The following is a 16440-nucleotide window of genomic DNA, read 5'->3' as shown; positions in this document are numbered from 1 at the left end:
AAAGATACTGTAGATTTAGTGGAAATTACTGTCTTCCTTCTCCAATAAGCACCCTAGTTTTCTTAGAAAGCTCTTTTGAGAATTTTAATATAATTGGAATATATTTCATTGAGAAACAAGGAAGGAATTAGAAACACCAAGGGAAACTGTTCTTTTAATAAAAAAAAATAGTCCTTACATCTTAGAAACATGCAATTGACTTCCAAAAGCTGGAAAAAAAATGATAAATGGACTTCAGTTTATGTTATTATTTTGTAAAAGATTACCAGTATATTCATTTTTAAGTGTTCACCTAACAAACTAAAATTTTAGATGTAGACTAGTTAGATTTAATATGCTTCAGTGTACTGACAGGAAATTTATATTCTACTGTTTTGACCATTTTATGAAGAAGGTCCTATGATTACTGTCATTACTCTAGCACTTGGACACTTAGTATCTTGAATTGTGTTCCTATATATGTCCTTCAAACTCATTTTGATATATATGTTCACTTTGGCAATAAAATTTTTTTAGTAGAGTCCATGTTACAGTGTAGTGTTTTTATTTTGAAAATTACCAAAAAATCTGCAAGTCAAAATCACAATATTCTTAAATTAGTAAAAGACTTCTCTATATTTCATCATGTGGATGTTGTAACAGTGACTCTCAGTGGACAGATGGTTGTCATTGAGAGAAAAAAAGAACAAACTATCAAGAGCATTCAGAATTTCAACAAAGATGTCTTGATTCCTCAGTACTTTAGAAATGAACTCTGTAAAGTTATTTCTGAAAAGATACCCCTAACTTTTGAGAATGAGAAAAAAACCATATAAAGCCTATAAAACCTATTGAATTCATTCATTTGTTTAAAAAAAAAGTTAATAGTTATTAACAAGGTTAAGTTAGGAGGTTACTAGGATTTTTTTTTAAAGTACAGGCTTAAATTTTATACAGTTAACAGCTATCTAGACAGGCAAATTTTAGTTCATTTGCTTCCAAAGTATTTTGATATTTTTCTTTTTTCTCCCCTTCACTTTAAATTATAAACAACGATTATATTACATAGAGAGATTAAACTTTTCCCTAATTTTAAGAAACGGATTTCTACATGATTAGTAATGATTATATTAAACATTTAACAGTAATGCCCTTATGGTTATGACTTTTAATGTGGGGGATGAAATACCCCTGTATAAAGGACTAAAATGGTGTTTACTTTTTAAAGTAGAAATGAATCTCCTATACTGATTCTCTCTAGATCCATTTGCAACATTTAAACTACTGTATTTCTTTCTGCATTGTTTCTAGTTTATTAACCTTGCAAGAACTCTTCAGGCACATATGGAAGATCTCGAAAGTAGGTGGAATTTCCCTCCCCAGACTTGTTGAATATACTTTTGCAAATTAAACCCACAGAACAAAATCTAAGTATATATACTCTTTTCGATTAAATTAGAGCTTCGGTGGATAGCTGGGTTGGCTTGGAAAATAAGAGTTGGACAATTGACACTAGTCTTTTTTAATTAACTATTATTGTTGTACTTTTATTGTAAATAAATCACTTTGATTTTAGCACTTGTACTAAAAAGATACTATTTAACTATTAAACTATATTTCTTAGTTTTTTAAATGTATAAAGAAATTTTACTTATTAGGTTTGCTTTGCTAAGGGTTTTCCTTGGGCTTGTGTATGGTTTCAGAAAATAGAGAGAAAGTCCTAGACAGGCACTGGTAGCTCACGCTTGTAATCCTAGCTACTCATGAGGCTGAAGATCACAGTTTGAAGCCAGCTTATGCAGGGAAGTCTCTGAGACTCTTATGCAGGGAAGTCTCTGAGACTCTTATGTCCAATTAATCACCAAAAAGTTGGAAATGGAGCCATGGCTTAACTTGTAAAACACTAGTTTGAGCATAAAAGGTCTGGTCCTGGCCTAAAGTCAGTCCCTGGACCAGAACCCCCAAAAAGAAGAGAGAGAGGGGAAGTCCCAATTCTCTGTACATGACAAAAACCATGTAAGTACTTCCACAGCCTGCCCTCTTAAAAGTCCTATAGCACCTCAGTGGCGCATCATACCAGGTGGGCACAGAAATCAGTGGCTCTGGGAACAGTTTAAAAACTAACTTTAATTCCTACATGTGAAAATAAAGGAGTCAGAATTCATTTAGTGCAATTGCTTTTAAGCTTTATAGCTTCTTAAAACTAGAGCCTTTAATTGACTACAAAACTTTGATACAATAATAATTTGTTCTGGCATATTTTCCTCAGACTTCCTATTTCAGGAAACTGTCATCTCTTTTAGAATATAGCTTCCTAAACATAGCAAGGTTTGTTCCCCAGCATTTAAGGAAAGAAACAAGATGCTATGAAATAACATGCACACATTAAGGAAAAGGAGGCAAATGCTGTAAATGAATCCCAAAATACCTGTGCCCAGTGTGCGGCAAATGTCTGTAATCTAAAGTACCCTGGAGGAGGGGCCAAGACAGTACTGTGATATGCACCAGATCCTGTCCAAAAAGCACAGTAAAAAGGCAGAAAGACTCGGGGCACCCTCCAAGTTACAGAGCTCAGGTCTAACAGTTGTAAAACCTCATATTCAATCCCCAGTGATATAGGACTAAAAAGGGAAGAAAATACCAGTATATTAGTATATTTTGAAAATCAATTTGAACTCAATTTTCTTTGGTGGAATTAACAGAAAGCTCTCTGAAAAGCTATTCTAGTCTTTATGAGAGAGCATAAACCAAAGGTTTATCAGTTACAAGCTAGGGGTCAAATATTAAAAGGAGGTTTTATTGATAAATGTCTCATACTTTTCTGTAATTTGTTCTGGTTTGACTTCACTTGCTAGGTGTTCTTAAATCATATAATACTAATACAAGAAAAGAGTATATTAACCATAAATGTTGGTTAGATGTTTCGTTAGTGAACTTTCACTTTTCTTTGTATATAAAGCAGTTATTTATAGTCTTTTTGTTGTTGGTTTTTTTGTGTGTTTTTTTCCTACTCTGTCCTTCTTAAAGACATACAAAATGCTTTATATTAAATATCAAACAATTAATGATTGTGGAATAAAATGTGGTCAGAAATGTAAAAATGATGTTTCTGGCAGTTTGGAGACAGGGTGGTAATCTCAATAGTTTTTTACTAAGTCCAATTATTAAATAACGTAAGCTGTGTCTATATAAACCTTTTTTGACATATTAAATAAAGCTTTTTCTTGGCATTGTATAGACATAGCATTAATGTAAATTGCAAGAACACCCGTAACCTGTTATTCTATGTACATTTTTTTTCATTCTCATCGGATGCATCAAACATGCAGCGGTAATAAGCCAGATTCTACTCAGGTGTGTGAGAGCACTTGCCTTAAATTTACTTTTTCTCTAGTGTATGTGTCATTGCTACTAGGAGCACAAACTGATCTCAGAAATGGTTTAGAAGATCCTCTTGAACAACATTTATAAGCATTTTCATTTTTGTAAAACTATGTAACATCACAAAAAGGTGTGGGGGTGGGGGTGCTATGAATGGGTGTCACCCACAATCAAACCACCCTAACTCAGTCATGATAACTTAGCATTTTGACCAAACAGTATACTAAATTGGGATTTTTCTATTACAAGTCATTGCTGTTCTGGCTTCATATTTACATTTCCCATTCTCATCCTCCTCTAAATCATTCTTGATCATCATGTTTTCTTTTAACAGCTTCAGAGGATGATTCTGAAGAAGATGGAGACCATAACAGAACATATGATATTGCCTAACTTCATTTAAGAGAAATGGATGATCTGTGAACAAGTGTTTATTAAAACTGGCAATTAATTGTGAAATAATTTTGTGGGGAATGCCTATTAAATATATTGACTTACATAAAATGAATATATATACATACATGTATCCATGTAGATATATATTCATTCTCAAGTGTTGCTGAATTAAAATTCTGCTGGACCCTTTTAACATTGGCCAGCAAATCTGATGTTTATAATATGGTAATCAAAAGCAGTTTTTTTTTGTTGTTTGTTTTAGGTGAGTGGGAAAGCATTACCCTTGATTTAAATACCTAAGCACTGTCCATCAACCCTTTGTTGTGTTCTGATGACTGTAGCCATATTTATGGGGGAAACAAGTTTGTGTTTTAGTCGCTTGCTAGTGAGAAAGATGGGACAAAATGTACTTTTGAAATGAAATGCCAAATGGCATCTAATGAGTATTTTTTTTAATGTCTTAAAGTTGTAGCCAAATTTTCATGATCATTTACTTCCAGTGTTCTTTTAAAAAAAAAAACCTGCAAAGAATGGGGACAGGTTTATGAAAAACATATTAGGTTTCCAAATTTAGTTTCAATTCTAAATTCATTTAACTTTAAAACCTAATTTTAAAAATATATAAAATACAGAAATGATGGATAAATTTTATATTGATTTGCAAAAATGCAGATTATATTTGATAGTCCGTGATATGTAGGTATTCCTTTTGGGGATATTTCATAGCTGTAAGTTATATGAGAATTGCCAGTTAAATGATATTTGGTTAAAAAAAATTACTGCAATCTCAAGTTAATGGAATATTTTAAAATCCCACCTTCAAAGTTTAAAACACTGGTTTTCAATGTACTTTTTAGTGTTGTCACTTCTTTATAAATATGATTAAAAAATAACCTGTTTGGATCTTGGTCATTTTTAACTGTTCCTTGGTAATTCTGGGCATTTATTTGATGATTACTAGTATTTTTCACTACCTTTGGAAAACATGAACATTACCTTTTCAACATGAATGAGTCTGCACTGTGGTTATGAGTTGTTTGAATTTTCATAACATTGTATTTTTCCTTGTCAACACCCTAGTATAAATGGTTACAAACACATGCATTTGGTTTCAAAAATAAAAGTCTGATGTTATGGCAAAAAACTACTTTTTCAAAACCTGCCTAGAAACCATGTTATTTCTCAAATGTGAATGAACAGTTTGTCCACACTTAGTTTGTTCCTCTTCTGTAAAATCTTGGCTTGAAATAAAGTGCATATTGATTGATTTATAGTTTGAACTGTTTCCTTTTAAACAGTGCTCAAAGACTTCCTTTAAAACTGTTTTAGCCAGGCTCCAGTGGCTCACGCCTGTAGTCCTAGGTACTCAGGAGGCTGAGACCTGAGGATTGTGCTTCAGAGCCAGCCTGGGCAGGAAAGGGCATGAGACTCCAATTGACCACTCAGAAAAGTGGCATTGTGGCTCAAGTGGCAGAGCGCTAGCTTTGAGCTGAAGAACTGAGGGACAGCACCCATGCCCAGAGTTCAAGCCCCATAATTGACCAAAAAAAAAAAAGTTTTATCTAAACTTCAAATCAGTTTTTGTCTATTACCTTTGCATATCTTTTCAGCTAAATCACAAAATTTTAAGATATCAGTTTTATCTGTATACATTCTAAAAACGTCAAGATGGAATAAAACATTCTACAATTTGTAGTTTGGCACTACATATGAAATGTCAAAATAATAATGACGGTTTTGTACCCCGTTGGCTTTGCTGTATTAGCTTCCCATATTATATAAATGGCACTGTGGAGCATAAGTGAACATGGGAGCGGGGGGAAAAGTAGTTCATTGTCAGTTTTAAACTGGAATTACTGCATGTCGGGAAGCACCAGTGTAGTTGCATTATGTATTCATATTTAGAATTTTTCCATACGTGGAAAATAATGATACCTTCATTCTCAAGCTCCCATACAAGACTTCACTCAACTGCTTCTGCATTTGAAGAGTGTAAAACCCCTAAGTTGTATCTAAGATGGTTCCTTTTCTAAAGGGCTGAACCAGATTGGTTTTTATCATGAGTGCATAAATAATGTTACCAGAATGATCACTACCATACGTTAATTTTCTTTCATTTTATATTCAAATATTACACAGGATTCACCATCAGTATTAGATAGATATATTGGTCTCAGAGTTTCAGAAGTTTAGTCAAATTGAACACAATTTTCTTCAGCAACAACCAAAACACAATCGTCGTTATAAGGTGATTGGGGTGCAGTTGAAAAAACTGTGGTGAAACCAGAACCAGAGTTTCTTTTGTAGAAGAACCAAATGATCGCTCCCAAAACTGTCAGAATTACTGTGCTAGCAATCACTAAAGTTGATACTAAAATATGGTTATCTGAAAGGGAAAAGAAAAACACTTGATATATCCAGGTATACAAGTTGGAATTTTGAGAAGCACCAGTGTATTTTCATCATACATTCATATTTATAACTTGCCACACATGAGAAAGTTACACATTATCAAGGTTTGTGTTTTTTTTTAACCTGAGAAATGCCATACTTTCAATTAAAAGTTTGTCGACTGAAGAACCCAATGTGTTCCATGCTATTACTTAGGTTTTTATTAGCTTTTTTATTCTGAATCAAGATCTTACAAACTCACATCTACTGCTCTCCAGAAATAATGAAGTTTAGATAATTACACCAGTAAGCTCTAATAAAGGTTTATCTGGCTGGTCTTTTTGCTTCAAAGAAAAAATATTCAAGAGCTGCAATTTCTTGCATTTTTGTTTCTTTGCATCAGTCAAGTAATACTATATAGTTACTCTAAATTCTATAAATACAACCTTGCATTTCTTTTCAAAACCATTACAGTCTTTTATAAGTCAATTCCACAAGCCAAAATATTTAAATTATATTATTTGGTCTATAGTAATAAAGGTCTGAAATATTTCAGAATCTTCCTTTGCAGATGATTTTTTATGTATACTTAGGTATGTTTAAATTCATTTCAACTGACTTGTTAAAATAGGGCTTGAAAGAATTAAAAGATTAGTGGGATAAATTGTTTTATTTACATATGTAAATGCACATGATTCCATACAAAAAAAATTTTTAAACAAAATGGTAAGCAACTCTTTTAAAATATCGTCACAGTTTTTCGGGACATAGGTGTGTTACTACAGACATTAAAATGTTAAAATTCTTTCCTACCTGCATATACTACTTTGTTTTCTGTACCCATAATTAGCCATAGGAACATTTTAATCCATAACATTAGTCATAACATGCGTTGTTTAATTTTAATGGTTATTTTCCTTTTTATTTTATTGATTTTATGTTTATGTGGCACTAAGGAATTGAACAGAGGGCCTCATATATGCTGGGCAAGCACTCCACCACCAAGCCACGTTCCCTGCTCCTACAAGCATTTTTGAGTCAATGAGCACATAATAAGTAAACTTTGGTCAGAAAGCAGATCAAATCAAGATGATTTTTATAAGTATCACAGCTTTAACTGAAGATTGAAAGACCTACCAAAAATTGGTAGAGAACAGTATCTGCAAGTGACTTGTGGCCAGGTTTAATGCCCACATACTAAAATGGGGAGAAAAGCAATCCTCATTGTCAGCCAACATAATTGGCAGCATATAAAAAATGTTTGGGGGGGGGAGGGGAAACAGGAGGAGGCTACAATGCTTGATGAGAAATGTACTCATCATCTTGCCCATGTAATTGTAACCCATCTGTACAGTATTTTCACAATTTAAAAAAATGTTTTGGATACACCCTAATTCTAATATTGGCCATTTGAAGACCAGATTTACCCGGAAAAAGTACGTTAAGCTGTGAACCAATGGCTCACACCTGTAATTCTAGTTACTCAGGAGGTAAGATCGAAGAATGATGGTTTGAAGCCAGTCTGGTTAAGAAAGTGGAGTTTCTCAAGTGGTAAGTGCTAGCCTTGAGCAAAAAAAGCTCAGGGATAGTGCCCAGCCCCTGAATTCAAGCTCCAGGACCAGTACATACACAAGCGTGCGCACACGTGCACACGCGTTGAAATCTAGTGCAGGTTACTTACTGGGTGCTAACTGTACATGTAATTTGGGAACATAATTTAAATGACTGACTTTAATCATTTAGTAACAGCAAAAAGTCAAATCCCCTTTGCTTATTGCTGTTATATCCAATGGAATTGCCTTTATTTCCCATCTAAAGTCCAATTTCTCAAGGTTCAACATTCCTGCCTGCTCCTTTCCATAACTTTTGCATCCCTTAGCCATCCTATTCTTTTCATTCTTCCCTAGGTCTTCCAACTTTTCTTTGGAAAGTCAATGTTTGCCAAAGGCTTTGCTGCACTTGAGTTTGTCCCCTTCAGTCCAGTGATCCTAGTCTCATTAAAGTCATAAACTAAGCCTAATGTCTGTATGACAGGTGTTATTTCTTGAGATTTCATTCTGCTTAAATACAGCTTTTGTCAGTGAGGCTACCTACTTTAAAAACATGCACAAAACCTTTCTCCACTCAATTCATCCTGACTTTTCCTCTGAATAGCATATTTCACTATCTGACATGTCTTACCCTTTTCCTATTTTGTTCACTGCCTTCAGTGTCTACTCCAGAAGAAAGCTTAGCACTTAGTGTTTATGCAATTTTAATGTAGATTTACACATGAATATTTCAATGAATTCATAGCATCTTCTGATAGACATCGAGTTTCTTCAATTGGCTACTGTAGATAATGCAAACAGATACACAGTTCCTGGGTTTCAGTTCCTTGAGGTGTACATGCAGATGTGGGATTGTGGGACCATATGATGATTTATTTTTACATTTTTTGAGAAAGTGCTCTTTACCACTGGTTGCACCCCCCCCTCCACACACTAACACACATTTCCACAACAGTGTGCCAGGGTTGCAGTTTCCTCACATTTACACCATTTTCTGTCCCATCCTTACCCCTCACCTCCCAACTTGTACTTTTTTTTCTCCCAGTCATGGGGCTTGAACTCTGGGCCTGGGTGCTGTCCCTTAGCTCTTCAGCTCAAGGCTAGCGCTCTACCACTTGAGCCACAGCACCACTTCTTGTTTTCTGGTGGTTTATCAGAGTCACAGACTTTTCCTGCCTGGGCCGGCTTTGAACCGCATTCCTCAGATGTCAGCCTCCTGAGTAGCTAGGAGTACGGTGTGAGCCACCAGCACCCAGCGACTTTTTTTTTTAAGTTGTAACCAGCTTATAGGTGTGAGGCAGGGGTGTGTGTGTGTGTGTGTGTGTGTGTGTGTGTGTGTGTGTGTGTGTGTGTGTGTGTGTGTGTGTGTGTGTGTGTGTGTGTGTGTGTGTGTGTGTGTGTGTGTGTGTGTGTGTGTGTGTGTGTAAAATGCTATTCGTCGTCTTCCCAAAGGAAGATGAGGCTCTAGCTTCTGTGTGTATATCCGTAACCTTCCCTTTTCTATATCTCTATCATGGAAGGCCACAAATGAAGAAAACATTTGTAAAATATGTATTAGAAGATGTATACCTTGCCAATACAAACAGTAACAGTTCTCATTGAAAAGTTACATGGTAGCTGGGCGCTGGTGGCTCACGCCTGTAATCCTAGCTACTCAGGAGGCTGAGATCTGAGGATCGTGGTTCAAAGCCAGCCCGGGCAGGAAAGACTGTGAGACTCCTATCTCCGATAAACCAGCAGAAAACCGGAAGTGGCGCTGTAGCTCAAGTGGTAGAGCCCTCGCCTTGAGCTGAAGAGCTGAGGGACAGCTCCCAGGCCCAGAGTTCAAGCCCCACGACTGACAAAAAAAAAAAAAAGAAAAGTTACATGGTAGTTTCAGAGTTACCTTATGATAAAATTCCACCTTTGGAAATATAATCAAACTCTAGAACAACTGTAGTGACAGACATCAGAATAGTAGAGGATATCATGTGAAGTGAAATAAACTATTGTGTGTTTTTTCATGTGGAGAAAAGAGAGGCTGTAGATAATCAATGTATAACGCATGTATGGAATTGAAAATAAAACTCAGCAGTTTCAATAATACAGTTCATATGTGTTAAAATTGGGGAGTGGATTGATAATATGGTGGACATTTATTGGGAATGATATTGAGGAACTTTATATTATGATGGTAATACTGGGTGTTTTAATTTCAGACAAGTGAATATACAAATAGCAAGCTGTATAAGATTTCAAAACAGGGATTAAAAACTATTCAGGCCAGGCATCGTGGTGCCTGCCTATAATATAGCACCTAGGAAGATGAAGCAGGAGGATTTCAAGTTTAAGGATGAGCTACTTAGCAAGATTTACTGATATGTGTATATGTGTATATCTCTGTACACATATATGCATACATATATACATGCATCCATATGTTCATACAACCCAATTGATGAAAATCTGGAGGTATGCTAACAGCCACTCAGACATTGCTAAGTGAGAATGCAAAATGATACAGTTCCTCTAGATGCTAATCAGCATTGATCAAAGTTGTAGATTCACTTTTGATGCAGTAATTTCATTTTGAGGAATTAATTCAGTTAAGCTTGTATCTGTACATTTTTTTTCCACCATCATTCACAATATCAAATTTTAGGAAAAGCCAAGTGGAAGGTTTAAGCTGGGAAGAGTATTCAGTTGTAATAAGTGATTAGATAAATGTATATCGATAAACTAGTGAATTTAACAAAACAGAAGTTACCTTCCTCACTTTGCATCAGCAAAAGATACAGAAGGTAAAAGAAGAAATGGAGTGAAACAGTGTCCAGTAAGGGTAAAAATATTGTAGGGTGCATGGGGCAGTGATTGCCTTCTCTAATTTTGTGTTTTGAGTTACCTTATCCCTCCCCCATGTGTCTATTGACTCAGTTATTGGGCAGTACTGGGGCTTAAATTTAAGTCCTTGTGCTTGATAGGCACTCTCCCATTTAAGGCACAACTCCCAGCCCTTTTTGCTTTAGTTATTTTTCCAGATAAAATTGCCAGCAAAAAGAGCCAACCTTGACAGCAAGCGTACCTACACCTCCTATAAGGCTGGGAATACACGGGAAAGACCACAACTGGCTTGTTTGAGATGTAGGTCTCACTACCTTTTTGCCTGGACTGGCTTTGAACCATGATTCTCCCCATCTCTACCTTCTGAGTAGGTGAGATTACAAGTGTTAGACACCATTTACCTCCTCCCCCCCTTTTTTTTTTTAGGTCGTGGGGCCTGAACTCTGGGCTGTCTGTCCCTCAGCTCTTCAGCTCAAGGCTAGCACTCTACCACTTGAGCTACGGTTCCACTTCTGGCTTATTCTGCTTATGTGGTGCTGAGGAATCAAACCCTCATGCATGCAAGGCAAGCACTCTACCACCTAGCCACCACCTTCCTAGCCTATCCATACCCCCTTTAAAAAAAATAATAAAATACAGCTAGTAAGCCCAACTTAAGATAAATGTATTATGAATTGTAAATGTAACTGAGGTGAAGCCTTTTTAAGTTGCAGTTTTATCCAACAAACACAGGTAATGAATTCCATAATAAAATACTATGACAAAATGGCCACTTTGTGCAGAAGTTAGAGTTACCATATTTAATGTGCCAAGAGGGTTTTCTAGCATCTTATAAAAGCTCTATATTGAGGCTGGGAAGATGGCTCAGTGGTAGAGTGCTTGCCTTGCATGCATGAGGCCCCGGGTTCAATTCCTCAGCACCACATAAAGCAGAAAAAGCTGAAAGTGGTGTTGTGGCTCAAGTGGTAGAGTGCTTGAGCTGAAGAGCTGAGGGACAGTGCCCTTGCCCAAAGCTCAGGCCTCATGACCAACAACAACAACAAAAAAGCTCTATATTACATAACTAATTTTAAAGGTGTCTATAATAATATTTAAATATGCCAGAATTTTAAAGTATTTTTAATTATGGAGAAACAGTTAAGAACAGAATATTGCTTACCTGACAAATACTTCTTGTCAAATGGGACTGAAATGCAAAAAAGAAAATTAAAAATTTTAGTATGCTTAGTTATAAGATTAAAAATTAAAATGAACACTATTAGTTTAATATCCTGATTACTACCACTTTGTCCATCTTCTCTGGTATCTATGCGTTCTGATTTTAGTTTGGAAAGACATGTTAGCTTGACAAAATCCATTAGTGTGTTTGCTGGTAGAAAGTGAGGGAGCAAGGGAAAAAGACAGCCATGAGACAAGGGAGAAAGGACACAGCTGGAGAGTTTTATGGAAAACTAATGTAAAATTAAGCAACTGTGGCCTTCATTATTTGCCAATTTGCTCAGGATTTCTGATATTTTCAAGTTACCATTTAATTAATGTTGGGCATCAGTGGTTCATGTCTGTAATCCTAGCTACTGAGACTAAGATCTAAGGATAGCAAGTCAAAATCCGCCCAGGCAGGAAAGTCTGTGAGACCCTTATCTCAATTAACTAACAAAAAAGGTGGAAGTGGAGCTAGAACTCAGGTGGTAGAGCACTGGCCTTGAGCATAAAAGCTAAGAGACAGTGTGTAGGCTGAGTTAAAGCCTCAGGACCAGGAAAAACAAACAACCCTATTTTATATAATGAAGCCCTGAAGCATAATACATGAAACAAGTTTTTAAAAAATCTTTGAGGTTGGATGCTAGTATTGTAAACTAACAGCAAATGTTAATATAATCACTATAAAATGAATTACAGTGGATCCTACCATAGGATCCTACCTAGATGCTTAAGACATACTCAGAAAACCATTGTCTATGCAATGTTCCAGGAACCCCAAATTAATATTTTGACACTTTAAGTTTTTTAACTGAAAATTCTCAGTAATTTTTCCAGAATTCTCTAGCATGTGGAAAGGAGACTTTGTGCAATGCTTCAAAATAATATTGAGATATTGTAGAACAGGATAATTTTGTTCATTAATCTGAATAAATCATAAACTACCCTGTAGTTTTTCATTTGCTTATCTAAAGCATATTTGTTCTTGTAGATAACCTAATTCCTTGTAAAATAAAATTCAAAATCTGGAACTATACATGGCTAGTCTTCAGTACTTCTACACAAATTACACACAAAGAGGATATGGTCATTGTTTTGATTTCTTGGGAAGCACAAGCAGAATTAAGTACAAGCAGAATGATGTCTAGTTCACGAGATGTAGCTCTCCCTCTGAAATCCAAGAGAATTAGTTTGATTTCCAAGAGACTGGGGAGCAAATCAGTCTACCAGTATTGTAGTCTTCCTCCCTCCAGTATGAGGCATATTAATCTCCCAGTATTATTTGAAAGACAACCCTACTTCCCCCACCAGTACACTGGAAAAAGACAGGCATACTTACTTGCTGCTTTACAAAGTGTGCCTTCCACAGAAGAAATTTCACAATTTCCTTTTTTCCATTCACCAGTCTTAGTGTACAGAAAACCACAAGTGTCAACTAGATCCTCACCATCTTCCTCCTCTGCCCATTTATCAAATGTCATATTTGAGTTGTCAAACCATTTGAAACTTGCATCTGTTAAATGAAGCAATACTTTCAACATTGTAACAGTTTTAACACTTGTTAAAGCCAAAGAAACAGGTCTTGGATGAAAGATGGGACATTACTAAGGAATGAGAGACATTACTAAGTCTTTTTGGTTGTAGGATTAAAAAAAATAGGAGGAATAAATCCTATGTACATTATGTATTAACTTAATCACAATAAAAAAAAAAAAAAGAACCTCGGGGAAGGTAGGGAGGGAAGGGATGGTAGGGAGAAAACAATGGAGGGGGTAACAAAGTTCAATAGGAAGTGTACTCTTTATGTCACTCATGTAACTGTAACCCTCTGTATAGTATCTTTACAATAAAGAAACATAAAAATAAATAAATCCTATGTACAGTCAAATCATAAAAGTTATTTAGCACAGGCACCAGTGACTAACACCCAAAGTCCTACCAATTCAGGAGGCTGAGGCTAACTGAGGCCAGCCTGGACAGAGATATCTTTGAGATTCTATCTCCAATTAACCAACAAAATGCTAGACTGGAAGCATGCTCAAGTGGTAGAATATGAGCAAGAAAGTTTACTGAGAGCATAAGCCCCTGAGTTCAAGCTATAACAACACACACACACACACACACACACACACACACACACACACACACACACACACACACACACACACACACACACATTTAAAACTTAGGAAGAAAATTATTTTCTTGGAAAAATTATAAACGTAGTTAAAATATTGATAGTAACCTTAGTCACTTCAGGTCAGATAAAAATGTTTATGGTTATATTTCCTACAATTATGAAAATACACATATTACCTGTTAGTAAAGCTAATTTACTTTACTTACCTTGACCTAATATTTAGTTTTTGACCATTCCACCTTACAAAAACATTGAAGCAGAAAGATCAGAGGTTCAACTCTTTCTCCTATTTTTGGTACTAGCACAAGGGCACAGTGAAAATGCAATTACTGGAGGCCATAGGAGAGGCACCTTTGTCTAAAGGACATGAAAGTCCAAGAGTAAAAATCAGGCCAGGAGCTGGTGGTTCATGCCTGTAACTCTAGCTACTCAGAGGCTGAGATCTAAGGAGGGCAGTTCAAAGCCAGCCTGGGCAGGAAAGTCAGTGAAGCTCTTATCTCCAATTAACCACAAAAAGCCAGAAGTAGAGCTATGGCTCAAATGCTAGAGAGCCAGCCTTAAGCAAAAAGCTCAGGGATAGTGCCCAGGCCCTAGTTCAAGCCCCAGTACTGGCACAAACAAAACAAACATTAAAGATAGAAAAGTGATCTCTTACAAGGCAAAAATCACTTACCATCTGTGTCATAAAACATGCCTAGGAGGACATCCTCTGGGCCATTCCATTGTTGTTTCAAAGTGTTTAGTATAAAAGCATTTTCTTCTTCAGTATGTATGCTTATCATGTCTGCTCCTGAAAGTATTTTGAGGAGAAAAAAAAGCATGCTCTAGTATCAACAAAAATCATGTGAGGTATATAAAAATTACAAATGATACACTGTATACTTGTACATCTTTTAAAAGAGCCTTTTGAGGAAAAACAAATTTTAACTGCAGGAGGAAAGAAAAACTATAGGGTCAAAATATACATTGTTAAAGTGGAAAATCAGAAATGATAGACAGTAGCTGTAGTATTAAAGAAAAAGAAGACTTAGCAGGAAAAATATAGTTGGTCCCAGATTGCTAAAGGGACAATTTAACATCACAATAAGAACTATTATACAAGGAATATATAATAAAATGATGAAAATTGAGGTTAATGGAAGGTTGATTAGAATATGTTGTTTATATGTGTGGAAGTGTCACAGACACTACAACTAACACAGGCTAATACAGGTGAAAATTAAAATAAGAGACTTTCAGATTTGCAGATTATTAGTTCTAGAAAAATAGGGACTAGTTAGTCACTAATCAGAGGAGGGTGTCAAAAGGCACAAATATCTATTATCTGACACATTAATGCTTAGTGTATGCTAAGGTAATATTTACTCAAATCATTTGTCACACAGTCCTTAATCCTATGCGGGCTTGTGTTCACAAATACACAGCCATCATGTTGTTTATGACACTGAATCATTAGAAACAATATCCCCTTTAACTAGAGCCAAATGCTCACAGTGGCTATTACCCAGGGTGGTGCGATTTAGGGTGATGAGTTTTATGAAGCATAAGCATGTATGTTTTTCTAGATTTTCTTTAGTGGTCATGCATTATGAAGTTATAAAGGGACTTTTAAAAGAAAAGAAAAGATGAGTATGACCTAAAAAATATTTAACACAAACAGAATTTAGCAAGGTTCTCATGGAGTCAGTTTGTCATTCTTAAAAACTATGATGGCTCTTTTTTTAAAACATCTCCAGCTGTTATAATCTCATCTATTCCGAAGTCATACAGACTTTTTATCTGTTTCATCCTCATACTTATTGCCGAATTGTGACCAAAATGCTACTTTAGGAAAATCCTCAAGAGAAATATTTAAGTTATAGTTAAGGCTTATGTATTCAAGATAATTTTTTTGCCCTTTTCCCTGGCCTTGTGGCAACCTGTGAAATTTGAAGGATTGTTAACATTGTAATCTAATTAAATACTGTATAAACTGCAATTATTAGGTCAGGGAAACAAGACTTTTGTTTTCTTAAATGACAGCCTACATCATCAAAAAAATGCATGCGCTCAGGCAAAAATACAAAAAAATTCACAAAATATTATCAGTGATACTTCCTACTGAAATGTAATTTAGGTCTAACGTGTGTGTGTGTGTGTGTGTGTGTGTGTGTGTAAATATTATCAGTGATACTTCCTACTGAAATGTAATTTAGGTCTAACGTGTGTGTGTGTGTGTGTGTGTGTACATCTTGGGGCTTGAACTCAGGGTCTGGGACTTCCCTGAGACTTCTTGCTCAAGGCTAGTGCTCTACCACTGGAGCCACAGCTCCAATTCTAACCCTTTTTGGGGGGTTGGTTAATTGCAGATAAGAGTCTCATGGACTTTTCCTGCCTGAGCTGACTTCAAATCACGATCCTCAGCTCTTCACCTTCTGAGTACTTAGGATTACAGGGGAGAGACACCAGCACCTAGCAAGTCTTAAAATATTTTTATGGCTAATGATATAGTCATATATCACAGCAAGGAAAGATTGGAAATATCTGTGTTTTATATATGTGTGTGTGTGTGTGTGTGTGTGTGTGTGTGTGTGTGTGTGTCAC

The 16440-nt window shown here is 35.8% G+C and overlaps 2 protein-coding genes across 8 annotated transcripts in view; one reads left to right on the top strand and one right to left on the bottom strand.

Annotated features, from left to right (window-relative positions):
- Positions 1–5023, top strand: part of Marchf7 (membrane associated ring-CH-type finger 7) — a 37323-nt gene extending 32300 nt beyond the window's left edge. For 3 of the 6 annotated variants that reach the window (XM_070022579.1, XM_070022578.1, XM_070022574.1), the window contains 2 exons: positions 1291–1339; positions 3695–5023. In XM_070022579.1, the coding sequence (XP_069878680.1) occupies positions 1291–1339; positions 3695–3753 (108 nt within the window). In that variant the 3' untranslated portion in view covers positions 3754–5023. Of the gene's footprint in view, positions 1–1290; positions 1340–3308; positions 3334–3694 lie in introns of all 6 variants that reach the window. The other 3 variants (XM_070022581.1, XM_070022577.1, XM_070022576.1) reach the window with 2 other exon arrangements.
- Positions 5024–5858: 835 nt separating this feature from the next.
- Positions 5859–16440, bottom strand: part of LOC138827026 (CD302 antigen-like) — a 112239-nt gene continuing 101657 nt past the window's right edge. For both annotated transcript variants that reach the window (XM_070022564.1, XM_070022557.1), the window contains 4 exons: positions 14531–14647; positions 13057–13230; positions 11677–11703; positions 5859–6142 (listed from right to left, as the gene is read on the bottom strand). In XM_070022564.1, coding sequence (XP_069878665.1) covers positions 5946–6142; positions 11677–11703; positions 13057–13230; positions 14531–14647 — 515 coding nt within the window. In that variant the 3' untranslated portion in view covers positions 5859–5945. The remainder of the gene's footprint in view (positions 6143–11676; positions 11704–13056; positions 13231–14530; positions 14648–16440) is intronic.

Source organism: Dipodomys merriami, unplaced genomic scaffold (genome assembly GCF_024711535.1).
Source record: "Dipodomys merriami isolate MVZ:Mamm:240054 unplaced genomic scaffold, mDipMer1.0.p SCAF_1, whole genome shotgun sequence".
Taxonomy (NCBI): Eukaryota; Metazoa; Chordata; class Mammalia; order Rodentia; family Heteromyidae; genus Dipodomys; species Dipodomys merriami.
The sequence above is the reverse complement of the archived record's forward strand: the minus strand, read 5'-3'. Positions and strand labels throughout refer to the sequence as shown.